Source organism: Talpa occidentalis, unplaced genomic scaffold (genome assembly GCF_014898055.3).
Source record: "Talpa occidentalis isolate TD23 unplaced genomic scaffold, MPIMG_talOcc4v2.1 talOcc4.7, whole genome shotgun sequence".
In the NCBI taxonomy this organism is placed as follows: domain Eukaryota; kingdom Metazoa; phylum Chordata; class Mammalia; order Eulipotyphla; family Talpidae; genus Talpa; species Talpa occidentalis.
The window spans coordinates 93,792,582-93,820,404 of record NW_023605083.1 but is presented as its reverse complement, the minus strand read 5'-3'; the positions used below and the strand labels follow the sequence as shown (position 1 = coordinate 93,820,404).

The window sequence follows — 27,823 nt, the reverse complement described above, 5'->3', positions numbered from 1 at the left end:
TCTAATGAAATTAGGAACACTCTTCATTGTACATCATTTCCATGTATTAATGTTATGTAAATATGTGATGCTTCTGAATGAATATTATAAATGCTGGGAAATTATTTCTTCAGAATTTCTTATTCTCAGACACATCTGAATTCCAGGATTAAAGGAATCTTTAGCACAGAATGAATTTTGACAGTTTTCAACTATACTTAGAACTGTCCAAGGGCAATACTTTACTTCGTGCCAATCTCCTTCTGCTGCCAAATACTGACTACTTAGACATTTTACTGATATTTGTTAAACAACCCCCAAAAGTCTAATCTAAAAATGTAAATACAAATATCTTACTTAAACCTTACTAATTTTCCTACTATTTAATGATTTCCTCTTGTTTTTTAAGAAAGATTTATTATTGTTTAGAAAGTCACAATTACATCCCATAGTGCTAAATATAATATTTTACCTAGCTTAGAGAGATCATGGTCCTTGCTAAAGTAATTCACTGTCTGAAGGTATGGTATAGACTCAACCACCAATCCAAACTAACTTGCAGAGGTGACAAAGGGATTTGCAGTCAATTAGAGGACAATGGATCACATGCATGTAATGAATTCTTAAATTGTTTTCTCCTTTCTGTTTCTGGATGAAAAAGAAAAGAAGCCTGAGGAATTTATGCAAGGAAAAGTTCCTTCTTTGTGCTGAAGCTCTCATTTCTCTGTGGTTAGATCTTTTGACAGTTAAAGTCTCTTGTGCCAAAAGGAAAGTTCAAAAGATATTTTGGAATTAAGGCAATGCTAAGTCTTTTGGTAACAAGCCAAGTGACAAAAAATTTAGAGTACTAAGAACTTATTATGAGGTTCTTTTAACAACCTACCGAGAGACATAACACCAAATACCAACATAAAGTAGATGTCAAACATAATTATTTGACTTATAAGAAAGAAATGACCGTCCAGATGGCACAAATGTTTTTGATAGTTTTGAACATATCAAACTTCATTTGCACAAGACAAACTTTTCTTCCTAACTAAATGGCTGTCCTGTAATGCAAAGATTATAAGGAAGGAAAAGTGGGGATTAAAGAATGGCAATCGCTATAAAAATACTCCATCAACGGTTTTAGCTACAGAGATTATTGTTACAGTTTAGAGATTAAAACATGCAAGGAGCCCATTCTCAATCAGGACTAGGACTGGAACCCTGAGGATCAAGGAAAATTGCAGTCCTGTAAATGAAATCTCAAATTACAATCTCATTCCACACCAGCCCTTCAGACTGTGTTAGAACACAGGGACAGGACGGTTTGGGAGAATAATTACAGCCTGAGCGAAGGATGCTCACCACTCCCTTCACTTCAAATCTTAGCTCACATGTAGGACTTTGGATTTCTATTTCTCCTTCTTCCCCATGTTTCCCATAAGGCAGAATCCTCTGCTAAATAAATCGCAGCCATGAGTTCGAGTTCGGACGCTGAGATGGCTGTGTTTGGTGAAGCTGCTCCCTACCTTCGAAAATCGGAAAAGGAGCGGATCGAGGCCCAAAACAAGCCCTTTGATGCTAAAACATCGGTCTTTGTCTCGGAGCCCAAGGAATCCTATGTGAAGAGCACCATACAAAGCAGGGAAGGAGGGAAAGTAACTGTAAAGACAGAAGGTGGAACGGTAAGTAAAAATATAGAGAAAATGTTCCTCATTTTATTTCTTTATCTTAATTCATGTTGAAGTTTTCCTTGCTTGGACTCTTTAGGCCTTTTGTAACATAAACAGTCTTCTAATCTATTTATGGCATCAGATTTGGAGGCAAAAGAAATTCTCAGCCGTAATTTCATTGCTCTCCTCTAACTATGAAGGGACTTCAAACAACTAGCATCAGCCTTTACCACTTCTCCTTAATCCCCACTTTCCACTCTAAATTTCCCCAACTTGGAAAAAGTGAAAACTAGTTTCTTCTATCAAAAGAATCACTGTATTTTCTTAGTAGAATGTTTAAATGCTCCCATATCATCCCTCAAAGTTGAAGTTCTCTGTCATGTTTGCAACTATAGATTAATAACCAAGAGACAAACAAATCCTACCTCCAAACATTAATACAAACCGGTCTCTTTATTTACCAGACTCTAACTGTCAGGGAAGACCAAGTCTTCCCCATGAACCCTCCCAAATATGACAAGATCGAGGACATGGCCATGATGACCCACCTGCACGAGCCCGGAGTGCTGTACAACCTCAAAGAGCGCTATGCAGCCTGGATGATCTACGTGAGTGCAATTCACTTCTCTTTTTATTTTATCTCAGAGTAAAAACAAGATCCACAGGTTGCATTTTTTTATTTTTCTCAGACCTACTCAGGCCTCTTCTGTGTCACCGTCAACCCCTACAAGTGGCTGCCGGTGTACAACCCCGAGGTGGTGGCCGCCTACAGAGGCAAGAAACGCCAGGAGGCCCCGCCCCACATCTTCTCCATCTCTGACAACGCCTATCAGTTCATGCTGACTGGTGAGTGAGTGACACCTCCACTTACATAGTGTGGCAGGAGAATCTTTAACAAACAGACTTTAGGCCTTGACTGCAATATATAATGCAGTCACAGGGGTGTCACTGAAGAACTTTTAGTGTTTTGGTGTTCTGTGTTCTGTTCAGCAGTCATCTCCATTTTACAGATGAGTAAACTGAAGCTCACTGATTTTACTAACATGCCTAAAACTAATGCAGCTAGTAGCTGAAAGCTTGGTTGAGACAATTAGCAGACCTCTGTAAAGATATCTGTTGCTTTCCCACATTTTTTTTCCCTTTGATTTAAATTTTTAAAAAAAAAAAGAACTAAAGAGCTTGTTTTTTTTATAATTTTTTTTTAAGATTTATTTTTATTTATTTATACAAGCACTGGGTACAGTCAGAAGCGCGGGAGGGTGAGAGAATTCACCAGAGCCAGAGTGGGGAGCAGAGCAGGCAGAAGGACCGAAGTACACTGCTGAGGGGAGCAGCGGGCGGCAGGAGAGGTCTGCGCGCCATGTGGGACCCTCCTCCGGTGGCCGGGGAGCAGCCGGGAATTGAACCGGCGCTGCAAAGGCTGTGGGCAGCTTCGCAACCCAGCGCTCAACTGCTGCGCCACCGGGGAGGCCCAAGAGCTTTTTTTTTAAATATGCACAGCGATTAAGGAAAATAGTTACCAGTCATAGCTGGAAAGCTTTGTGAATTCTTATCTTTATATTTAAATGCCATAGTAATAGTGCCAGTATTTGAGGTAGAACATGAGTAAAGAAAGGACTTTGAATTTCCTCCCAAAGATTTTGAAGCATTTATTAGAATGGAAGAATATTAAAATTCTTTTTTCTCTGAAAATATTTTTTAAATTATATCAGTTTGTTATTTCTACCTTATCAAAATATAGCTAGCTTTGGTATGCATTATAATCCCAAATGCAACATATTAAAACCTTTATCTTCACACACCAAAATGTATTGCCTTTGGAAATATTTTAAATTCCTGACTTGTTCCACGGGATTTTCAAAAATGAGAGGTTGTTTTTTTTTTGTTTAGTTTTTATTGGTTTGTCTTTTTGTACTTGCTTTTAAGTTGTCTTTTAAAGGAGAAGAGAAAAGCAATAGGGATAAAATAAGAATCTTCCATTACAAATTGGCCAGCTGTTCTACATGGGTTTCATGCCACTAACCTGTTCTTTGGTTGTCAACAGAAGTTAGCTACCTTCCAGAAATTATTCAAATGCTGGCTCATTTCAGAGGTTTTAATACTCAGCAGCTGCATGTATATTGCTATGAATACCACCATCCCTACGGAGTCCCTACTCCTCAGGCTTTGGGGCTATTCCAAATCCAAGGTCACTTACGACTCCAGATATGATTTTCATATAAAATCATGCCAACCTGTGGCATCTGACCTGGTTAATGGTGGTTTAGCGTAGCCAAAAGAGATAAGAATATTGTTTTCTTATCTATACTCCCACAAGGTGCTATATGGTTCAATATACCAGGAAAATAAATCAATCTGAATATGTTCCAAAATCAGTACCTGCTTCCCTGAATGGAACTTTGAAGTTCTCTAAAATCTACATATATACCCAAATAACATCCAGATTCGTATCTATTTCTCTGAATAGATTTTTAGATTTGAGAATTCACTAAAATCTTAGCTCTCAGTATAGAATTATAGAACTATCAGAAATCAGAAAATTGGTATAAATTCCACATATCACTCATGCAAATAGTGCCAATTTTTGGTTTTGTTATTTAGAAATGTATATAAAACTAAAAGGGAAATAAGTACTTTCACAATTCCAGCTCCCTTCATTATTTAGCATTACCAGCAGTCAAACTAGTGCTATCAAGTGCTTGAAGGAGGCCAAGTAGCAAAAAGTTATATAAACTGGGAGTCAAAAAACCAATTTTTTTATATTAACAAGCTCTGTATTATGAGAAAAGTCACTTATTCCTCTCCAGATTTCAGCAGCTTTATTGTTAAATGCAAGAGTTGACCTAAGCAATTTCTAAGATCCCTATGATTTCAAAATTCTATGACTCTTACTGAAGTATATGCAGATGAAATTACATGATGCTTGGGGTTCTTTTAAAAATAATCCCGTGAGACTGGGATGGAGGTATAAAACAATAAAACTGGCCATGAGATCATGACTATTAAGCCATATAATGGTATATATGGGGGCTTTTCATATTAATTATTGTCTCTATTTTATATATATTTTTGAAAATTTCCCATAAGAAAAGTTTGAAAAATTATTAAAATACAAAAAGAGATGAATCCTTGCTTCTTTTTTTCACAAATTTTACTCCAAGAGGGCAAGTGCTATTTGGGAGTTCAACACAATGTAAAAATCTTAAGTATATTTTCCAAACTGTTAGAAAGAACAGGCTGTGCTTAATTTTAATGGATGCAGTCATCTTCCTATTGAATGTGCATTTTTTTTAAACCAATGGTCTTCTCTTTCACAGATCGTGAGAACCAGTCCATCCTGATCACGTACGTGATTTTCTCTTCTCTGGTTTGTGGTGATTGTCTTTGATGCTGACAATGTGATCTGTTGTTCTGATCACTTCTCTGGTTTCTCTTTGACAGTGGAGAATCTGGTGCAGGGAAGACTGTGAACACCAAGCGTGTCATCCAGTACTTTGCAACAATTGCAGTTACTGGTGAAAAGAAGAAGGAGGAAGCAAGTTCTGGCAAAATGCAGGTGGGTCTGGTAGCCTGAGTCAGAATGAAGATAGGGCCCTCAGGAAGTCTGAGGCCCAGATATGAGCACTGCCTTTTTGCCTTCGTAGGGGACTCTAGAAGATCAAATCATCAGTGCCAACCCCCTACTGGAGGCCTTTGGCAATGCCAAGACCGTGAGGAATGACAACTCCTCTCGCTTTGTAAGTCACTATCTCACTGAGGGGATCTTCTCTGCCCTTACAGTGCCAGAATAGTCAGGCCTGAATTGTCATTCCAATTGCCTCTCTCTGTATGATTCAACTTCTTAATACTAAACAATCGTTCTCTTTTCAAGGGCAAATTCATTCGAATTCACTTCGGTACTACAGGGAAGTTGGCTTCTGCAGATATTGAAACATGTGAGTAAAAGGATCATTGAAAATCAAAACAAAGAGACAAGTGATTTTTCACTTGCAGGAATATTTTGCAACACTTGATGTACATTAAGACTGCTGCTAGTATTGCCTGTGAGCTAATGCCAGCCTGACCACCATCTACTGCATATTCCATTTACCTCACTCTCAAATGGATAGTTCTATAGCACATTCTGGAATTCCTGTCTCAGATGCAATTATGACTTTTTCTTTCCAGCTCTAGAGCTACTTATGGTATCCTATGAGTTACCTATAGGTTTATAATATATTTATTTGCTCTTGAGCTGAGCTTTGGTATTTATTTCCAAGATAGCACCGCATAATAATTGAGGTGATCTGAGGAAGGAAGGGATATTAAGGATCAGTTACAATGCAAAGGTTACAGGTTCCTCATATGAAAAGTTTATCTTTATTTTTACTAGGGCAGTTATGCTCTGCTCACAGATGGTGAGAACCTTGGACAACTGCCACCTTTATTTAGAATTCTTGTATGTAGCATCAGTGGAATTGCTCAAATTGAAATCTCAGTGGAGATCAATCCCCACAATTTTAGCAAAGGCACTGAAGTACATTTGATGTACTCAGCAGTCTCAGCAGCATTGGTATATTTTTTTCAGATTAATATACATTTCCCTCTTTCCAGATCTTCTAGAAAAGTCTAGAGTTACTTTCCAGCTAAAGGCAGAAAGAAGCTACCATATTTTTTATCAGATCACATCCAATAAGAAGCCAGATCTGATTGGTAAGATGAAACTTAAATTCAGAGGAATATAAATATATATATTTAAAACTTTATTGTAAAATGCATCCCCTGCATTCTGTGTACCTAGAAATGCTCCTGATCACCACCAACCCATATGACTATGCATTTGTCAGTCAAGGAGAAATCACAGTTCCCAGCATTGATGACCAAGAAGAGTTGATGGCCACAGATGTAAGCCCCTCTCTTCCTATCCCTTTCACAGACACACAGACTTTTCAAAACATCTGTTATGTATGAGAATATTAATAATAAACCCTCTATATGTGTGCTTATATAAGGATATCATATAAATTCTTCTCAGTCTCTAGTGCCCTAAACTTTGTTCATCATTGCTCCTGGCAGAGTGCCATTGACATCCTGGGCTTTAGTCCTGAAGAGAAAGTGTCCATCTATAAGCTCACAGGGGCTGTGATGCATTATGGGAACATGAAGTTCAAGCAAAAACAGCGTGAGGAGCAAGCAGAGCCAGATGGCACTGAAGGTACCAAATGAGCCTCTATCTGTGTTTGAACAAGAGAAACATGGAAAGGGGGTAAAAAGCCTATTTAAGACTCACATCTTTATAGCTGGATTTCTAGAAAGCATATACACATTTACACACATTACATTCTTTCATCCCCCCTTCCTACCTTGCATATCTATATCCATCATTTCTATTCAGCTCAGCTAAGTTAAAATGAACCCTAATAGGGAAAGAACACTTATAAGGGGATATTTAAAATAATCCACAATCTGGGGCCAGGTCACTAGAGAAAGAATGAGGAAGAACAGTGCTCCAGCTTTGCCTCAGCAATGGTAGGTAGGTATATAAGATAGTTTGGAATATTGCTCCATTTCAGTGCTAGCTATGCACCCACGTGGCTTGCAATACAGGATCCACCCAACACAGAGCTGAGGGTGAAGGATGTCCCTACACATCCGTGTGTGTGTGTGTGTGTGTGTGTGTGCACTCAGTATGTATAAACCTGTAGATGGTTTAGGCAGCAAGTAAGATGAAAAAAGGAACTGAAAAAGAAAACTCATATACTCTGGGGAGAACATAAAACATACAGCTCCTACCACAGAAGCTAAAGTTACCTACTCCTTGAAATCTTTGCTGGCCACCCACTATGACATTTTCCCTCTCTCCACTGAACTTTTCAGCAATTACTTTTGCAGTTGCCTTGTGGCATTTACATTCTAGTCATTGGCAGAATTTCAGAAAGGGACTATGTAGGGATGGTACAGTGAAATTTAATCCTGTTATAACTGTTGCATTTTCTCACTGGTGAAGCTGATGCACAGATGCTTATTTTCAGAAAAAGAAACTGATCCCTTGAGGTGAATCGGAAGGAACAAAACTAAGATAAGGACCCAAAGATTCTGACTTTTACCCATCCTTAGTAGTAAATATTAAGATACATTTATCTTGTCCTTCCAGTTATACTTAATGTATCTTAAGAACAGGGACTATGACTTTTACATTAAGTACTTCCATAAACTCTGGACATTTGTTTATGAATTTCTCAAAAATGACTTGTAGTCAATCACCAAAGACCAATTTACCTGATTGACCATTATTTTCAAGTACATGTGCTGATGTACAGAGAGGCTCATCAGATCTTCTACAGAACTATTTAAAGCTTTTAATTTAATTAATAAAAAAAGGATTGCAGAAAAATGAAAAGATTAGGTTGAGAGCATATCCATATACATTTCTTTAATTGTGTCTCTGCAGTTGCTGACAAGGCAGCCTATCTCCAGTGCCTGAATTCTGCTGACCTGCTCAAAGCCCTCTGCTACCCCAGGGTCAAGGTCGGCAATGAATATGTCACCAAAGGCCAGACTGTTCAGCAGGTAAATGCATGACCTCAATGAATCACACACCTCCCAGGCTTGTAATAACATCACCTAATGCACCTCCTTTAATAACGCCTTTATTAACACCAACATTACGCTGTCTGTGAAGGTGTACAATGCAGTTGGAGCTCTGGCTAAAGCCGTCTATGAGAAGATGTTCCTGTGGATGGTCACCCGCATCAACCAGCAGCTGGACACCAAGCAGCCCAGGCAGTACTTCATCGGGGTCTTGGACATCGCGGGCTTTGAGATCTTTGATGTGAGTTATCTCCATAAAAAGTTGAGAGGAAGGCAATGTGGGCTCTGATATACTGTGTATTATCATCATTCATTTGCATTTGTAGTGTCCACATTGCTTTCTCCAACCCTGCACCTAAAACAAGGTTTATCTCCAAAACAGGTAGTAACAGAGTGTAACAATACTAATAGTTAACATTTATTCAGAAGTCAGTTTATTCCTGGCATTATACTAAGCACTTCAAAATATTACCTCATTTAATCTTCAAAATGGCCCATGAAGGAGTAATAGTACAACTAATTACATGCAGAAAAACTGAGATGCAGAAAAATCAAAACTCTTGCTAAAGATCAGTCAGGATCCAAAGGTCAGAACAGGAATCCGGACAGACCTACAGTACCTAGTACAGACTCAAGGCATCTCCCATGGAGGAGAAAGGGCCTAAAGACAGAAACATAGAGAGAGCTCAGAGTCTCTCCTCTTCCAAGCTAGTCTGACATACCATTTCCCCCCTGGGGCCTGAGGGGAAATAAGGATGTGTGTTATTACAAAGTCTCTTTCAGATTTTCAGTGGCTATACCACATCAACTCTTTTCTGTCACAGACCTGAGCAGGGGATTTGCCAAATGTTGATATAAATAGAAGAGAAATTAGCCTATTAATTTTATTTTGTGCATCAACTAAAGGTCTTAAGATAAAATTTCCTTAATCATGTAACAGTCAAAAGTGAAAATGTGAACTTTATCTTGAATTGGGGAGTAGGGTTGGAAGTGAGGCTTTCCAATGTTATTTCCACCCTTAAATCTGAACCACAATTCATAGAATCATGAGTACACTTTTAATGCACATTACTACCCACACAACCTTAGAAGGAGAAAGAGGTAGAGTCTATCGGATCCTTGCTATGTGATTGACATCTGTACCCTCAAACAATGCCCAGAATTTATGAAAAACAAATCAGCATTTTTTTCTCCTGGGATATTTGAACAAACAATGATTAGTTTAAACTGTATTCCATAAGTATATCTAGCCCACACATTCTCCATAAAATACTTTTTGAGAGATGGATTCTACCCCTATAAAAAATATCTTTAATGTTGGGAATTATGTTTTTTGTGTAGTTCAACAGCCTGGAGCAGCTGTGCATCAACTTCACCAATGAGAAACTGCAACAGTTTTTCAACCACCACATGTTTGTGCTGGAGCAGGAGGAGTACAAGAAGGAAGGCATTGAGTGGACATTCATTGATTTCGGGATGGACCTGGCTGCCTGCATTGAGCTCATTGAGAAGGTCTGTTTGATTTCTAAAGAAAGGGTGAATGGTAAGGGTAACTTGTCCGAGTATTCAAAGTAACTCTAAAAAAGTATTACTGTATTCTTAAATAGAGAGTTATCAGAACAAATTAGAAAATTGCTATTGAGGAAAAAAAATTCCCCTTTCAACATTTATATAAGAAGGATCAGAGAGTGTTTTGTTTCATTTTGTCCTAATCAGTTTTGTTCTAACACTGACTCAAATGCAATTTTAAGGCAGCACTGAAAACTCTACTGAAATGTCTCACTAGTCTTAAATCTATCTCCATTATGATCCAACATGCCAGCAACAGGAATTAATCTTTATTTCTAAACAAATGTTAATGCAAAAGCATTACTATGCAGGAAAGGCAATCTGTTCAGAAGTTAAATTGGGTATTTTTCTCCATCATTGATCTATACAAAATGTCTCAAGGTTTGGGTTACTTACACTGTTTAATTATTACATGTAAAGTAAACATCATGCTAAGTTGCAAGTCCTTCTCATAGCAAAATAAAACTCTGATAATAGATTAATTCACATAACAGGAAATAAAGTGTGATAAATAGAGAATATCTTAGATTACCCCCACAAGCTTTGTGATCTGGAGTTTGTACCCAGCTATTCTTTTAGTTGAAAATAAGGTTATAGAACAAACGTGAGAAAAAATGATAGAAAAATCATTCTAGTTATAACAAAAGGACTTCTTTAAGCTATGACCCTCGTTTATGTTACAAATGTATTTAACTCAGAGTCCTTTTAATTTGATCAAACGACAGTCACATCTATAATATTTTGAGAAACGATAGGTTGACACCAATATCTATTTTTCTGAATTCAGCCACTGGGCATCTTCTCCATCCTGGAAGAGGAGTGCATGTTCCCCAAGGCCACAGACACCTCCTTCAAGAACAAGCTGTATGACCAGCACCTGGGCAAGTCCAACAACTTCCAGAAGCCCAAGCCTGCCAAAGGCAAGGCCGAGGCCCACTTCTCACTGGTGCACTATGCCGGCACCGTGGACTACAACATTGCAGGCTGGCTTGACAAGAACAAGGACCCCCTGAATGAGACTGTGGTGGGGCTGTACCAGAAGTCTTCAATGAAGACTCTGGCCAGTCTCTTTTCCACCTATGCTAGTGCTGAAGCAGGTACTTTATCTTAATCACACCTACTCCCACAGAACGCACAAGTGACAGTCCTTTTTCTGGGATTTTACTTTAAATGATGGGCTTTATTTTTACCTCAGATGGTGGTGCAAAGAAAGGTGCCAAGAAGAAAGGTTCTTCCTTCCAGACTGTGTCAGCCCTTTTCAGGGTAAAGTACAAATTTAATTCAAAAAATCTAACAGTTTTAATGAGTCATCATAATTACAGGATTTAGAATAAATTAGCAAAGAATGGAATGTGAATAGGAATCACTTTAAATATTCACTCATGTCAGGGTACAGACAAAGCAACGATTTTCTGTAGGGTTGGATGCTTTACTCATCATTCCTTATTAGGATCATCTAATGTATTTAAGAATGCCAAAGTGTCCTCAGAAGCTTTCTTAAATGTAATAAGGCTGATTTTTAAAGAAGCATAACTGCATTTTAACTGTCCCTGCGGAAGACTTTATCTTTATTCCACTAATGTTGCCCTTTGAGAATGTTCCCGAGTTTGTCTCTGGGAAAGAGCCAGAAATACGCTTTTTAGGACATCCCTTCACCAAAGCTCATCTTTATTCTCCGAGGTGAATTTAATTTTTATAATAGCTGAAAATCATCCAAAGTCCGTGATTTTGATTGATGACTAAAGCTTGAAAATACCTCTTGTGACAGAAACAACAGCAATAATAATTTTACTACAAATGATGTGATTTTTAAAGATAACTTAAAAACTGGCTCTTCTAAATGGAGTGTATGAACTGTCTGGACTAATGACAGCTTTTTCAGAATGTGTATAGCTAAGTCTCATTCCTTTCCAACTAAAATGCACTCACATGAACTATACCTAAACAGGAAAACTACTGTTTTTTTTTTTCTTTCTCACTACCAATTTTTGTGATCTCATCAAGATAGATCCTTGGTTCATCAACTTATCCTTGTATATATTTCCAAGATTAGAAACTCACATTACTTATTTAACTTATGAATGGATAACCGAGGCATGAAAAACACGTATCTTTGTCTTCTCCAAGAGGATATACCTAAGTATATTGAGAAATATTTGCATGTGAGTTTTCTAAGATTGTGTAAAACATCATTATCTGCCATCAGTTATTACTTTATTTCTGGAATAATCCTCACTGTGGCTCATTCTCAGGTACCTAAGCTCTACCCACACCATATATTAAAAAAATACAGAATAAGAAGTTACAGGTCTTAGGGAATACTAAACTTGAGGAAAGATGGCAAAGTCGGGACAATTGCCAACCTTAGGTTATCACTGTGAAAACTATTACCACTGAGAGATGAAAGAGACCTTAGATATCAACTATTTTCAAATGAGGCCCAGAGGGATGAAAGGTACTTTGGCAGTTCATCAGTGGCAGATTGACACCACAGTATTTTGTCTTCTGATTCCTGGTGAAGTGCACTTTCTATGCCCCAAGGCTACCAGACTTGGAGCTTTTTATAAGATAGAATCTAGGTGCTATAAATGAATACCTTGGAGAGCTGCATTTCTCCCCAGCACTTAGGCTTTTTTATTATTTGGCAGGTAAGAACTCTTAAGACCTTTAAAATACAGGACAATTGAAGTCTCATTGATTTATATCTAATAGTGAAGAACATGCCTAGCTTCATTCTACTTAATTACAAAAAAGCAATCTGAAATAGAACTTTCTATCTGTTTTTTAGGAAAACTTAAATAAACTGATGACCAATCTGAGGAGCACACATCCTCACTTCGTACGGTGTATTATTCCAAATGAAACCAAAACTCCTGGTAAGATAGAAGAGCATGGAATAATCAAACAGGCCCAAGTTTGAAAATTTAGTGCTCCAAAATAAATACTCTGATTTATCCTTAGGGGCCATGGAGCATGAGCTCGTGCTGCACCAGCTGCGGTGCAATGGTGTGCTGGAAGGCATCCGCATCTGCAGGAAGGGCTTCCCAAGTAGGATCTTATACGGAGATTTTAAACAAAGGCCAGTCTCTCTTTATATTTCACTGAATGTCATAAATCTTTATCATCTGACTGTCCTCTGTTAATTGTATTTCATGTATTCTGCTTAGCAAATATTATAAAAATTAAATTCCAAGTTATTAGATAATTAGCGTTGTGGTAAATCAATTTGTCTTGTGATAGTGGGATGAAATGACAGGTTAGAAGAGGTGGCATTTCTTAAAAATAGGAAGTAAACTTGTTAGACCACAGAAAACACTTATTGTTCTACTATCTGAATTTTAAAATCAGTCAGATTTTCCACTTTTACTTTTTTCTCTAAGATCTTTATTGTTTCTCTTTGATGTCATTTGTTTTTCAAATATGATCATACCTTCCTAATCATTCTTTCTTTCTTTGACTGAACAGATATAAAGTTCTAAATGCAAGTGCTATTCCAGAGGGACAGTTCATTGACAGCAAGAAAGCTTCTGAGAAGCTTCTTGGATCTATTGATATTGACCACACCCAATACAAATTTGGACATACCAAGGTATTGCTGTTATTTTTACACCTGACCCAAGTACCTTCTACTTCTGTGTCTCCTGTAGAATGGGGATGATTTGCAACTCTCCCTCTATCCAGGTTTTCTTCAAAGCTGGCCTTCTGGGTCTTCTAGAAGAAATGAGAGATGATAAGTTGGCCCAGATTATAACAAGAACTCAAGCTGTCTGCAGGGGATTCCTAATGAGGGTGGAATATCAGAAGATGTTGCAAAGGAGGTAATAACCGTACAGAATATCAGGCCACCTAGGGACTATTAACCAGCCTTCCTCATTCATTAACTTTCATTTTGTGAGTATCTCTTACACAGTTCAGCACTCACTCCTTCAAGACATCAGCCTTTGCTTAACCCCTCACTCTTGGATTCCCTCCAAAACTTCTTTCCTCCCTCCAGTTTTCCCTTTCCAACCATCTCACAGAGTTGCCAGGATAATTTGCAGTAAGCACTATTTTTATCATGCCATCCCTTAGCCTGAGAGTCCCCACAGTCTCCCACGTCAAACCCAAGTTGCTTTGTGTGGTTATCAATATCCTCTCTATTTCCCATCTTATCACTTAGTTCCAACCACATGGCCTTTTCCTATTTTGTTTGCACAAGGTTTCTCCCCTCATCCTAATTTACCTATTTACCACTTTAAAACTTCCATTTCCCCTTTCTCTAAAAAACCTCACCCAGTTCTATCAGCTCAGCACTACTGTAGGCCCTCTTTACCCACATTTTGCATTTGTGTTGCTCACGTCTACTTATCTAGTTCTGCACACTTTTTGCCATTTGTCATGAAAACAGAAATCCTCTTCAGATTTCTTTCAGCTAACAAAAACAGGTGCTAATGCAGGTATTTTATAAAAGTGGCATTAATATAGAAATCTTCTAAAAACAGAGGAAATCTCTATTCTAAAGATTCATTTTATTTATTTTTGCATACAAGACCTGGAGCATAGGCCAGAAGTGCAGGGGGGTGAGAGGATTCACCAGAGACAGAGTGGGGAACAGAACAGGTGGAATTGACTGAAATACATTGCTGAGGGGAGCAGTGGGCAATACAAGAGAGGTCTGCTGCGCCATGGGGGTCAGTTCCCTGGCCAGGGATTGAACTCATGCTGCAGTGACTGGCAATAGCTTGGTAGTGCTGAGACTTTAATCCCTGCACCACCAGGGAGGCCCCAGAAATCTCTACTCTATATTTTTATTTAAATAAAGCAAATTTGTGGAGCTCAACCGATGCTACTGCTCTATGGATTATAAATAGCTCCAAGTGAGCAGATTAGAATAATATATTTTTAAATATTTTAGAAAAACTGGTATATTATCTGATCAAGCTAACAAATAGAACTTATATAGTGGCTAATTCAGTGGTGATCAAAATAAAAGGAGAGAATTCAAGGAAGAATGATAAACCATAAGCTTAATGTTATGCAATTGAATTGCAATTAAATAAGCAATTCAGAAAGCAACCCCTATCACTTCACAGTTTAAATCCATATTCTGATGACCAAGCAGCACAATCAACTTAAAATGGCATGTCTACTCTCTAATCACTAATATTGTGATATCTCAAATGATCTTAAAATAATAAATGTTGCTCAAACATGCAGAATATTCACCATATGCTAGTTTGATGTGGACTTGAGAACATAAAATATTTCAATATAAGCAGTATACATTAGCAAAGTGATTATAGTGAGTCTACCATGAATGTGATGGGTGTGTGTGTGTGTATGGTGTGTACAAAGTATGCATTTCACCTATTCAGAATATGACATATTCTCATTAAGAGGAGTTTATGTCTAAAAAACCAAAAACACTGTGTCTGATCTACATTGATATTTTAATGTCATTTCAGAGAAGCCCTTTTCTGCATCCAGTATAACGTCCGTGCCTTCATGAATGTCAAGCACTGGCCCTGGATGAAGCTCTTCTTCAAGATCAAGCCCCTCCTCAAGAGTGCAGAGACAGAGAAGGAGATGGCCACCATGAAGGAAGAGTTTCAGAAAACCAAAGATGAACTCGCCAAGTCAGAGGCAAAAAGGAAAGAATTGGAGGAAAAGATGGTCACTCTCTTGAAAGAGAAAAATGACCTGCAACTCCAGGTCCAATCTGTGAGTACTCTATTCTGAATGCAACATGATACTGAAGGTTTTCTGGAATTCAAAGATACTGTGAATTTACAAATGACTTTTTCTTGGAAAAAAATATCTCTGTGTGTGTTTTTTTTTTTTTTTTTTTTTTTGGTTGTTAGTATTTTGCGGGGTAGGGGGAGATAGTTTTAGTAGTTTTAGTATTTCACTTATCTTTCAGTAGTCCTATGAGGAAAATAAGACACAATTATTTCCAAATTACAGATGGAAAAGGAAGTTTGAAGAATCTATATAATAATATCACACATTTAAACCCATGAAGGCAGCAATTTAAACACAAGCCCCAAATCTCAGTCAGATATTTTATTCATTTAGTATTTGTTAACTTGCCTGTTTTAACTCAGCCTTAAAAGTATAGTCCTATTTGCTGAATCCAAGTCTATGAGTCTGTATCTATAATCAAATATGATTTTTTAATCTTATTCCTGTCTATATCGCCATGCCTAACCCATAAGATTTAGTACAGTACGTTTAATTACATTTAATTGAACTGAACTACCAGGGTGTAAGGCAGGGCCAATTGCCCTGGGTTAGTCTTCCTTTGATACAGATCCCAAGTTCCTGAGGCTTCTGTTCATAGGTTAGGGAAGTTGTAAGGGGTGTAGGGGAGCAAGTTGGATACCAGTGCTCCAGTCAGGCAACCTCTCATGTCTTTGGATCAACAGGTCCAACAATGCCCTGATAAAACCAGTAAAAAGGATAATTTTCCAAAGCATAGGATTTTATAGCCTCTTTACCTTAACCTCTTTTCATAATCATCATCAGTCAGTGAGTAAATATTTTCCAAATGTATCACTATTACAAGAAATGCAAAGGAACCAAAGATGTCCCCATTATCACCCTTTTAAGCATTAAAAAAAAAACTGAGACATAAACAAAATAAATAAAACAAACACCTTGAAGTTAAAGAAAGTCACCAAGTCACAATAATCTAAGAAGTTAATAGCTGAACTGAATTTTATTTGAGGCCTTTAGTCACTTATATAAACTAATGGAGCTCTATATAGTTCTCAGAATTACATATTCTTCTATATTCTAAAATTTATTTTGAGACTAGTAGACAATTCTTAAAATGGAAATTTTTGACAAGCATAGCACTATTGAGGATATTGAGAAAGTTTTGAGTGACTGAAACATGCTATATGCAAATTTATTCATAGGCATAAAATTGTTTATGGTCTTTGTTTTTTTCTATTTTAAATTCAACTTAACACATAGTGTTTTGAGGTGAGTAAGGAACGGTCTAATCCAAAACCAACCAATTTGACTAAGTCAAAATCTTTGAACATTACACCTACAATAATCTTTTCATCTACTCCAACTCCCTTAATTACATATGAGAAAATAAAGAATAAGAGGAATAAAGTTGTTTGCCCAAGGTCAGAGAAACAATATTAGGACAAGAACTGAGACATAATTTGATCCTTCTACTCTTCTACACACTTCTTATAATAGTCAATTAAATCCAATCATCTGAAAACTAATTTGCTTCTATATCTATAGTCTCATTTCCAATTAGCTGCATTTCTCCAGGCCATGTACTAATGTTCAATTAAGTTAAATTTATCTTCGAACTGAAAAATTCATCAGAATTCAGTAACACTACTATTTTGGATAAAGGACAGATTCAAAATAAATAACAAACTCAATATCTTAATGAATCTCTCTACAGGAAGCTGATGCCTTGGCTGATGCAGAGGAAAGGTGTGAGCAACTGATTAAAAACAAAATCCAGCTAGAGGCCAAAATCAAAGAGGTGACAGAAAGAGCTGAGGATGAGGAAGAGATCAATGCTGAGCTGACAGCCAAGAAGAGGAAACTGGAGGATGAATGTTCAGAACTGAAGAAAGACATTGACGACCTTGAGCTGACACTGGCCAAGGTGGAAAAGGAGAAGCATGCCACCGAGAACAAGGTTTGAAACATACAGAAAGTTGACATTTTTATTAATCTATGGAATATAAGCATAAAACTGAATCCACCAAAATATAACATGTAATGCAAAGAAATTTTACTACCCTAGGTGAAAAACCTCACAGAGGAGATGGCAGGTCTGGATGAAACCATCGCAAAACTGACCAAAGAGAAGAAGGCCCTCCAAGAGGCCCACCAGCAGACCCTGGATGACCTGCAGGCAGAAGAGGACAAAGTCAACACCCTGGCCAAAGCTAAAAGCAAGCTAGAGCAGCAAGTGGATGACGTGAGTGTGTTTTGTCACTGGAAAGATTATTTTTTAAAATACACTTTCAAAATTTTATCATAGTTTACTTTCTCACTAGCTTGAAGGGTCTCTGGAACAAGAAAAGAAACTTCGCATGGACTTAGAAAGAGCCAAGAGGAAACTGGAGGGAGACCTAAAATTGGCCCAAGAATCCACAATGGATATAGAAAATGACAAACAGCAACTGGATGAAAAACTTAAAAAGTAGGAACTCCAGAAAAAATATTGTGTGATATCATCTTTTGATTTATGTAAGTCCTAATATGTCTTGTCCTCTCTAAAGGAAAGAATTTGAAATCAGCAATCTGATAAGCAAAATTGAAGATGAACAGGCAGTAGAAATTCAACTACAAAAGAAGATCAAAGAGCTGCAGGTGAGTCATCTTGCTTTCAATTTCTCATGCATGCCTCCTCCCCAAAATATGAAATGAAGATGAGTTTGTTAATATGCTTCTGTCGCTCCCAGGCCCGCATTGAGGAATTGGAGGAGGAAATTGAGGCAGAGCGGGCCTCCAGGGCCAAAGCAGAGAAGCAGCGCTCTGACCTCTCCCGGGAACTGGAGGAGATCAGCGAGCGGCTGGAAGAGGCTGGTGGGGCAACTTCAGCCCAGGTTGAGATGAACAAGAAGCGGGAGACTGAGTTCCAGAAGCTGCGCAGGGACCTGGAAGAGGCCACCCTGCATCACGAAGCCACTGCAGCAGCTCTGCGGAAAAAGCACGCGGACAGCGTGGCCGAGCTCGGGGAGCAGATCGACAACCTGCAGAGGGTCAAGCAGAAGCTGGAGAAGGAGAAGAGCGAGCTGAAGATGGAGATTGATGACCTTAGCAGTAATGCAGAGGCCATTTCGAAAGCCAAGGTACCCAACGCTGACTCTCAACGAGGGTCATTAATAACCTGTGAGAGGAGCCATTGTTCTCTGTCATTAAACACTGGTTGCAGGCAGTTCATATCATGGAGCTAATATTTTCTATTCGAATACATTTCATTCTATTTCTTTTTTTTATTTTTTATGCTGGTTATGACCCATTAAAGTTATTTCAAAATCCACTTTAAGGAAGTGGATACACTAATGGGCTCCAACAATAACCAGGCCTCACTGTGCACTCGCTCTCTTGTATCCTGCCATTTCCAGAGTGTTGATGCCTAACTTTCTACTCACGTTGCAAATAAAGTTTCTTACTCTAAAAATATTCTAACAATTGCTTTTCTTTATTTTTTTTAACTATATTCCATATCTCACATTTTTTGCCACATGTCCTATAGGGAAACCTTGAAAAGATGTGCCGCACTCTAGAAGATCAAGTGAGTGAACTTAAGGCAAAGGAGGAAGAGCAGCAACGTCTGATCAACGACCTGACAGCACAAAGGGGACGCCTGCAGACGGAAGCAGGTAGGAGCCCTTCTCTGAATTCTGTACCACATACTAGAAAAAAGCAATTGTAGGGGTTCTGAATGAATAGCAATACTCCAATCTCAGACCGGGATAAAAACACTACAGGAATTTGCCGCACAGGTCAGAAAGAAAATAAACCAAGAGACAGCAGACTAGTTTTACTTGTTTACTTTATACTTCTGTGGCTATTCTGCTTTTATTTTTATTTTTTTTATTTAAAGATTTATTTTTATTTATACAAGAACTGGGGTACAGGCCAGAGGGGTGGGAGAGTGAGAGGATTCACCAGAGACAGAGTGGGGAGCAGAACAGGCAGACAGACCGAAGACACTGCTGAGGGGAGCAGAGGGTGAGCAGAGGGCGAGGCTCCCTGGCCAGGGATCAAACCCGCACTGCAGAGGCTGCGGACAGCTTCACAGCACTGCACTCAACGCACTGCACCACCGGGGGGGGGCCCTATTCTGCTTTTAAATCTTCAGTTGTAACTAGTTCTTTAACAATATTGAGAAGCAGTAATGCATACATATGAAATATATCTATTCCTTAATATATTAATATATATTTCTTAATAATAATGTCAATAAATTCCTTTATTTTTATTATTCTTAGGTGAATATTCCCGACAATTAGATGAGAAAGATGCTTTAGTCTCTCAGCTTTCAAGGAGCAAACAAGCTTCTACTCAGCAGATTGAAGAGCTGAAACGTCAGCTAGAGGAAGAAACTAAAGTAAGTTTTATCCAAAATCTTGCCTAATCAAATCCAAACATATCCATTGAGGGTCTTCTTTGATTGTGTACATTATTTCATTGAATAAATTAATTTAAGTCACTGAACTGGTACTTCCTCAGGCCAAGAACGCCCTGGCCCATGCCCTGCAGTCCTCGCGCCACGACTGTGACCTGCTCAGGGAACAGTATGAGGAGGAGCAGGAAGGCAAAGCTGAGCTGCAGAGGGCACTGTCCAAGGCCAACAGCGAGGTCGCCCAGTGGAGGACCAAGTATGAGACGGACGCCATCCAGCGCACCGAGGAACTGGAGGAGGCCAAGTATGGGCTGTGAACTCTGGGGGAGGAAAATGACATGATTTACTTACTGCCAACTCAGCACCTCTCAGAGCAGCTGTGATGATGCTGATGGCAACACAGCAATAACAGCAGAAGCTAACATTTGTATTCCGTCTACTATGTGCCAAGTATCATATATACTTTATATGTGTGTCATGTATACATATGATACATAGCATGACATATATACATATGTGATATATATGATATCATACATGTATATCATATATATCATATATACAGTCACTCACTTAGTTCTCATAGCAACATTATGTTAGTATTATTATATTATTCCTATTTTACAGATGAGGAACTTGAAGCTATGAGTGGTTAATTAACTAATTCAAACACATATGATTAATAAATGGTATAGCTGGGATTAGAAGTAAATATTCTGATTCTAGAGTCCACACCCTAAACACTGCAACAGAAAGACATAGCTCTTAAAACTCACATTGGATGCCACCAAAATATACATAATGTGCAGGGCTGGTCTAAATAAACTGACGACTTGGTCTGTGTACAGACCAATAGACCTTTAAGTAGGTCTTCTTGGGCATCAGGGATAAGGATTTTTAAGAGATAGAGTAGGCACACAATGGAGAATGAAGCAAGAATTAATTAGGGAGGCAGGGGGTTTGGGGGCTGGAAACCTGCCTTTGCTTAAACTGCATGAATTGTTCTAACCTAGCCATCAATTTCTTTCTCTGATGAGATTGTCCACATATATATAATTAGAAGAAACTAGCTATTTTTCTCCAGGGAAAAATATATAAAGTGAAATGGAAAGCCTGAGAAATCAAATGAATATACTCAATATATTTTTGCCCAGTAAAATCTCATGTAGGCCTCAAACAATTTTTGGAATGAGATGTGATATGTAAGTCAAATGTCCTGGCCTCCCATTCTCTACACATATGCTCAGCGAGAAGTCTTGAAAATCCTGAATCCCTGAAGTGGGAAGACACTGTAGAGAACTAGCAGCGGCCTCTAAGAATTCAATAACTCAACAGACTCCAATCCAATCGTTTTCCACTTTAGACATTTTCATACTGTTTGTCAATCTAGAAGGCAGTTCTGGCCAGTCTTGAATATCATGCTATTTGCTATATGGAAACAGAACTGCGAAAGGGGTCAAGGAGGTTACGCTTGCCATTCTTGAGCACTCTCCTTAACTGGCTGGTTAACTGTAGGAAGAAGCTGGCTCAGCGGCTGCAGGATGCGGAGGAGCACGTAGAAGCTGTGAACGCCAAATGTGCTTCCCTCGAGAAGACCAAGCAGCGGCTGCAGAATGAAGTGGAGGACCTCATGCTGGATGTGGAGAGATCCAACGCTGCCTGTGCAGCTCTTGATAAAAAGCAAAGGAATTTTGACAAGGTGGCCAAACCTGGTTACACTTTATCAGTTTTTTAGTTGTTCTCCCTCCTTGCATTCTACTAGCCACTTACTGCCTTGCTGCTTTTCAGGTTCTATCAGAATGGAAACAGAAATATGAGGAAACGCAGGCTGAACTTGAGGCTTCCCAGAAGGAGTCCCGTTCTCTCAGTACTGAGCTGTTCAAGGTCAAGAATGCCTACGAGGAATCCTTGGATCAACTTGAAACACTAAAGAGAGAAAATAAGAATCTACAGCGTGAGTTGTCTTGTACTTCCCTTCCCCACAGAGCCCTGCAGCACCTTCCTATGTCGGCATCCATCTGACTCTTCTTTGTTCATCCTCAGAGGAGATTTCTGACCTCACTGAGCAGATTGCTGAGGGAGGGAAACAAATCCATGAATTGGAGAAAATAAAGAAGCAAGTGGAACAAGAAAAATGTGACATTCAGGCTGCTTTAGAGGAAGCAGAGGTACCTATTATATTGTGTGGGGGGAAAAAAAATCAAAGATAAACTTGGGTGAAAACACCCAAAGGGGGCAAAACTGGTGCATTATTATGGAAGTGATGGAATCTGAACTGGTATAACCCATATGAAGGGAAATTTGTTATCTGAAAATAGTCAACAGGGGCCTTCCTGGTGGTGCAGAGGGTTGAGCACTGTGCTGTGAAGCTGTCCGCAGGCTCTGCAGCGCCAGTTCCATCCCTGGCTGGCCAGGGAGATACCCACATGGCATGGCAGACCTCTCCTGTCTCGCCCGCTGCTCCCCTCAGCAGTGTCTTCGGTCTGTCTGCCTGTTCTGCTCCCCACTCTGTCTCTGGTGAATTCTCTCACCCTCCCAAGCCTCTGGCCCGTACCCCAGTTCTTGTATAAATAAAAATAAATCTTAAAAAAAAGAAAATAGTCAATAGTTATCAAAAGACTTAATTCTGTAACCTATGAATCCAAAGAATCTATCCCAAGAAAATAATCTTCAGTGTAGGTAAAGTTTTAAGCACAAAGCTATCCAGTCTGAGAATGATGCTAAGAAAATTATATAACATCCACATGATTCAATTTTATACAGCCATTAAATACAATAAATGGAAAGTTTTATAGTAGACAGTATTTTGCAAAAGCAAGACAAATTGCATATATATTATTTTATTATGTAAAAATATAAAAAGGAAAAAAGACTAGAAACATGCACCAGCTTCAAATTGCTGAGGGAATGGCACAATAGGAGGATTTTTCTGTTTTTATATATCACCCCGGTATTCTACTGTCAGCATGAACTGTATAACTGGAAATATATATATACATTTTAAAATTCAACATTTCTACAACAGAAATTATTATACCATACATGCATATTTTATCTAAAACATACTGAGCATTCATGTTTACTACAAGAGTTCCAGCATATAATTTTGTTAGTATTCCTATGAATCATATGTAGATAGCACTTTAAACTTTACAAAGCACCTTTATTCTAAAACCGCCCTATGTAATTCATGACTGAATAAACAAAAGAATGATTTACCCAGTGGGCTCCAGGAACTATTGATTTTCACTTTGCAAAATTGGACACAATGATATTAATAAGAGTTTGGCCCACAAGGGAATATACTTCAAATATCAAGTTATTCCATTACTAAGTAATCACTGTTTTGTAAAGGCATCTCTTGAACATGAAGAGGGAAAGATTCTGCGCATTCAGCTAGAGTTGAACCAAGTCAAGTCTGAAGTTGATAGGAAAATTGCTGAAAAGGATGAGGAAATTGATCAGCTGAAGAGAAACCACATAAGAATTGTGGAGACGATGCAAAGCACACTGGATGCTGAGATCAGGAGCAGGAATGATGCCCTGAGAGTCAAGAAGAAGATGGAGGGAGATCTGAATGAAATGGAAATCCAGCTGAACCACGCCAATCGCTTAGCTGCAGAGAGCTTGCGGAACTACAGGAACACCCAAGGCATCCTCAAGGTAAATGGTTCACATTAACCATTCAGATAAGTGAGCAAGTTACTTGTCTTCCAGTCCTCGAGACTGTTAAATCACCCATTCTTCTCTTTTTAACAAATTATATGACTCATAGTGTGAAGCTAGCAAAATTAAATACATAAGGAGTACTTTTTTTATGAGGATTTTATGTAAAAATCAGGTAAAAGCCCAGAGATTAAGGTATGACATGAGAGAAAGTACAAGACTTTGGTATCAACAGGTCTGAAACTAAATCTCAGTTTTGTTACTTACCAGTTGCAGAATTTTAGGCAAGTTATTTAACCTCTGCTTCTTCTACAAAATTAGAATGAAATTACCACCTCATAGAGTTTGTGAGGATCAAATGGGAAAGCAGATGTCAAGTACTGGATGGAGAATATAGAAAATGTCCCACAAATGATTATAGTGACTAGTACATGAAAAAACAACCAGTTCATGATATTAATGGAAGAAGAACCTTTCTCCTAAAAATTCTTTCTCACCTAAGCTGTTGATACTATTTTCATGCTCACTCAAATGATTGTCCTGTTTTGACACCAGCAATTCTTCCAGTTCCTCTAATGGGATACTCACATCATCTTCCAGTGTCTAAAATCCCTTTTTTTTTTTTTTTTTTTTTTTACTTAATAGGACACCCAGCTGCACCTGGATGATGCTCTCCGGGGCCAGGAAGACCTGAAGGAGCAGCTGGCCATCGTGGAGCGCAGAGCCAACCTGCTGCAGGCTGAGGTGGAGGAGCTACGGGCCTCACTGGAGCAGACCGAGAGAAGCAGGAAAATTGCAGAACAGGAGCTCCTGGATGCCAGTGAGCGCGTCCAACTCCTGCACACCCAGGTGAGACCCTTGCCTCAAACAAATGGTGTGCTGTAGCAATGAAACAGAATTATAACATGGGGGTACTCCATGTTTTTAAATGTGTATTTAGATGATATGCCCTAAAAATATTAATTGCAGACATCTGTCCTTTTTAGATTTTCTACTTATTTAAAAATAAGGCTTTACTCTTTAGGGGATTTTGAAGTCCATGTTGTGGAAAAAATTTGAGGAAAGAGATACGTTGACTCCAAAATCCAAAAAGGTTCCATACACTGTTTCCCGGCGCTTAGGATCATTGTGTTTAATGTCCTTGTGCATTGCAGGGCATTCGGCATTGCTGCCTTGCCCAGGCATTAAATACAGTAACAACCCCTACTTGTTTTAATATCAAAAATATCCACCCCAAATGTTTCCAAATACCTATTGAGGCAGTATCTCTTCCCTTTGATAACCACGGGGTTGAAATTTTAAGAAAATGTTTTCATAAGACTAATTCCTATTCTTCAAGGAAGCAAGTCACGAAAATTAAGAAAACAGATTCCCACTGAGATACTTGCAGACCAGACACAAAAATAATCCCTTCTTTTTAATATTTCTAACCTTTTAAGGGCAAAAAGTAATGTTGTCTGTTTGAAATATTATGGAAAGAGCAATTAATTAATATGGGCATTCTTAAACCTCAGAAGTCCTTATCATAAATCAGATGGACACTGGGGCAGTCAGGGCTGGATGTTCCAATCTTGCAAATGATTAATATTTTGCACTGGACAAATATTTAAAGTTTGCTGACATCTTGCCATCAGTTTCTTTTCATGAGCCAACAACTAAGACATTTATAAAATCCCAGAGGGGCCAACTGCAAACCTTGTAATTTCCGCTATTTTTAACAGAACACCAGCCTGATCAACACCAAGAAGAAACTGGAAAATGATGTTTCACAACTCCAGAGTGAGGTGGAAGAAGTAATTCAAGAATCACGCAATGCAGAAGAGAAGGCTAAGAAAGCCATCACTGATGTGAGCAAGATAAGCATTTCTCTTATCAACACATGTGTGCCACCTGTGATTATCAGGTTTCCTGATTTTCTTGGTTTATTTGCTAATTAGGCAGCCATGATGGCTGAGGAGCTGAAGAAGGAGCAGGACACCAGCGCCCACCTGGAGCGCATGAAGAAGAACCTGGAGCAGACAGTGAAGGACCTGCAGCTCCGTCTGGATGAGGCTGAGCAGCTGGCCCTGAAGGGTGGGAAGAAGCAAATCCAGAAACTGGAGGCCAGGGTGGGTGTCTCAGTCTCTCTGTATCTGGGAAAGGAAAGAGTGTGATAGTTTCTCTCTTCCCACATATTGACTCTCATCCTTGTCCTTAGGTTGGGGACATCCACTTCATATATTGGTACATCATGAGTCAACTAATATCTCCCAAGACTGACTGTGTTAAGTGTCTTTCTTGGTTCCAGGTACGTGAGCTGGAAGGAGAGGTTGAAAATGAACAGAAACGCAATGCTGAGGCTGTTAAAGGTTTGCGGAAGCATGAGAGAAGAGTAAAGGAACTCACTTACCAGGTAATGGGAATCATTTTCTAGACTATCTGGACTTCCTGCCAGGAAGGAATTGAAATCTGGTGACTACTTATGTGACACTAACTTGATACATATAAGGGACAATGACACAGTTGCTTATCATAGACCTACTAAGCTTGGAAAATTATGAAGACCTTTTAATAAGGAGCATAAGAGAAGAAATAACACAGGTTCCACAGTCAGAAAAATTGGGTATTAGTCCTAGTTTTACCTCTCTTAGTATTTGTATTTGAGTAGGTTACTTAACACTCTAAACCTTAGTTTCATCATCTATAAAATAGAATGACAACATCTACTTTCTCAGGAAGGTAGACAGGGATGAGAGATGTGTGTCATTTTCTAATACAGTGCATGAGGTAGGGGCACATTTAACAAGAGTGGCTCCTGTTAACACTATGAAGGAAGCCTCAGAGTTGACCAAGCTTGCCCCAGGCCCACCTATCACACCAAAGTGATTTATGTTATCACCTGTAGTAGGTTTTATTCCTCGGGTAGAACTCAGATCATTTTTCAAACTTTCAGACTGAGGAAGACCGCAAGAATGTTCTCAGGCTGCAGGATTTGGTGGATAAATTACAGGCGAAGGTGAAATCATACAAGAGACAAGCTGAGGAAGCTGTAAGTACCTTTAAACCCTACAAGGAAGAAGAAATTTCCTAGGGGTAGAAAGTATGTTAAGATAATGAGAAAGGAGATAAGGTAAGAATTTAGCACTTTTATTTTAAAAGAGAATTTTATAGATATGCATTTACCAAAAATCCTATTTAGAGAGTAAGACTTTAAAAGGAGAATTTTTTAAAGTAATTTGTAATAGTTGGGTGAAGGTTCAAATAACCCACCTTACTTCTTGATAGCTGCAAAGAAGGTACATTAGAAAATCTAATTAACACCATATTAAATACTCCTCTCCCACTAGAAATGCACAAAATCAAGTATCCTCAAAAACCAAACATAAATCTTTTATCCCAACTGACTCACTCACTACCAGCATCATCAGCAGGGGCTCTTCTCTCTGTTTGCTGTAGCACATGCAGATTCTCCTTCCTCACCTCTCCCCATTCTTTCAAGACACAATGTGGAAGGGAGCGTGCAAGGAGGAAATAAAGGGAGAGGCACATAAGGCAGTAAAGGGAACCAACAGAGATGTACCTTCTGCTAGTCCTGCTTTTCCCTTGCTTTGGATCTGCCAGAGTCAAAAATAAATGACAAAACATTTTAAAGTGGGATTTCCCCCAAGTTACAATTTGGCCTTAACATGTACTTACAAAACCCTTATCAGGGCACATGCATCTCTTCCTCCTTTCTACCCAGTCCATACATCATAAATGGACTTCACGTGTATAGGGATTTGACATAATGAGGTTGTCTCTTCCATTTCAAGACCGTTTCTTCTTTCATTTTTTCAAATGAAGTATGTGATTAGAGTTACAAGTTGTATCCAGTTTTGAAATCAGACATGACAAACAGACCGCAGTATTTGAGTTGAGGAAATAATCCTGTTTGGCGACATAAGCAATGAAAAATCACAAAGGCTAATTCTCACTACTTCACCATTCTCAGGAGGAACAATCCAATGCTAATCTCGCTAAATTCCGCAAGCTCCAGCACGAGCTGGAGGAGGCTGAGGAACGGGCTGACATTGCCGAGTCCCAGGTCAACAAGCTGCGGGTGAAGAGCCGGGAGGTTCACACGAAAGTATTGAGTGAAGAGTAATTCATCCTAATGCCAAAAAAGTGACCAAAGAAATGCACAAAATGTGCTATTTTGGGTCACTTGCTGTATTTTTCTCTTAACAATGAGTAAATAAAAACTACAGTAAACTTACAAACTAAGTCAGGCTATCATGTGTTCATTTGCAAAATTATTTATTCTCAA

At 38.7% G+C, this 27,823-nt stretch overlaps 1 protein-coding gene and 1 long non-coding RNA gene across 4 annotated transcripts in view; one reads left to right on the top strand and one right to left on the bottom strand.

The window, feature by feature from the left end:
- LOC129144902 (uncharacterized) overlaps positions 1–27,823 on the bottom strand; it is a 216,036-nt gene that overhangs the window by 184,672 nt on the left and 3,541 nt on the right. The window contains exon 2 of one of the 2 annotated variants that reach the window (XR_008549707.1): positions 13,400–13,487. This is a non-coding gene — a long non-coding RNA (uncharacterized LOC129144902). Of the gene's footprint in view, positions 1–13,361; positions 13,488–27,823 lie in introns of both variants that reach the window. The other variant, XR_008549708.1, reaches the window with a different exon arrangement.
- Positions 1,432–27,689, top strand: LOC119230520 (myosin-8). 2 transcript variants are annotated; one of them, XM_037491723.2, is made up of 38 exons: positions 1,432–1,649; positions 2,102–2,245; positions 2,327–2,483; positions 4,955–4,982; positions 5,079–5,193; positions 5,282–5,374; positions 5,509–5,572; positions 6,231–6,329; positions 6,418–6,521; positions 6,693–6,831; positions 8,068–8,186; positions 8,299–8,448; positions 9,549–9,719; positions 10,564–10,868; positions 10,964–11,039; positions 12,565–12,652; positions 12,738–12,855; positions 13,242–13,365; positions 13,458–13,594; positions 15,221–15,476; positions 17,188–17,430; positions 17,539–17,715; positions 17,795–17,940; positions 18,020–18,110; positions 18,203–18,592; positions 19,000–19,126; positions 19,739–19,857; positions 19,980–20,176; positions 21,388–21,571; positions 21,661–21,826; positions 21,916–22,040; positions 23,227–23,535; positions 24,184–24,387; positions 25,260–25,385; positions 25,476–25,646; positions 25,826–25,930; positions 26,471–26,566; positions 27,509–27,689. In XM_037491723.2, exons 1-38 carry the CDS (start codon positions 1,440–1,442, stop codon positions 27,659–27,661), a joined length of 5,826 nt encoding a protein of 1,941 aa, XP_037347620.1. In that variant the 5' UTR covers positions 1,432–1,439; the 3' UTR covers positions 27,662–27,689. The 2 variants fall into 2 exon arrangements, with proteins under 2 accessions (XP_037347620.1, XP_037347618.1); XM_037491721.2 differs by having other exon boundaries at positions 10,564–10,873; positions 10,972–11,039.

Coding starts and splice junctions, on each gene's coding strand:
- LOC119230520 (XM_037491723.2), top strand. CDS start 1,440: ATGAGTTCGAGTTCGGACGCTGAGATGGCTGTGTTTGGTGAAGCTGCT. Junction 24,388..25,259: donor TCCAACTCCTGCACACCCAG/GTGAGACCCTTG, acceptor TATTTTTAACAG/AACACCAGCCTGATCAACAC. Junction 26,567..27,508: donor AGAGACAAGCTGAGGAAGCT/GTAAGTACCTTT, acceptor CACCATTCTCAG/GAGGAACAATCCAATGCTAA.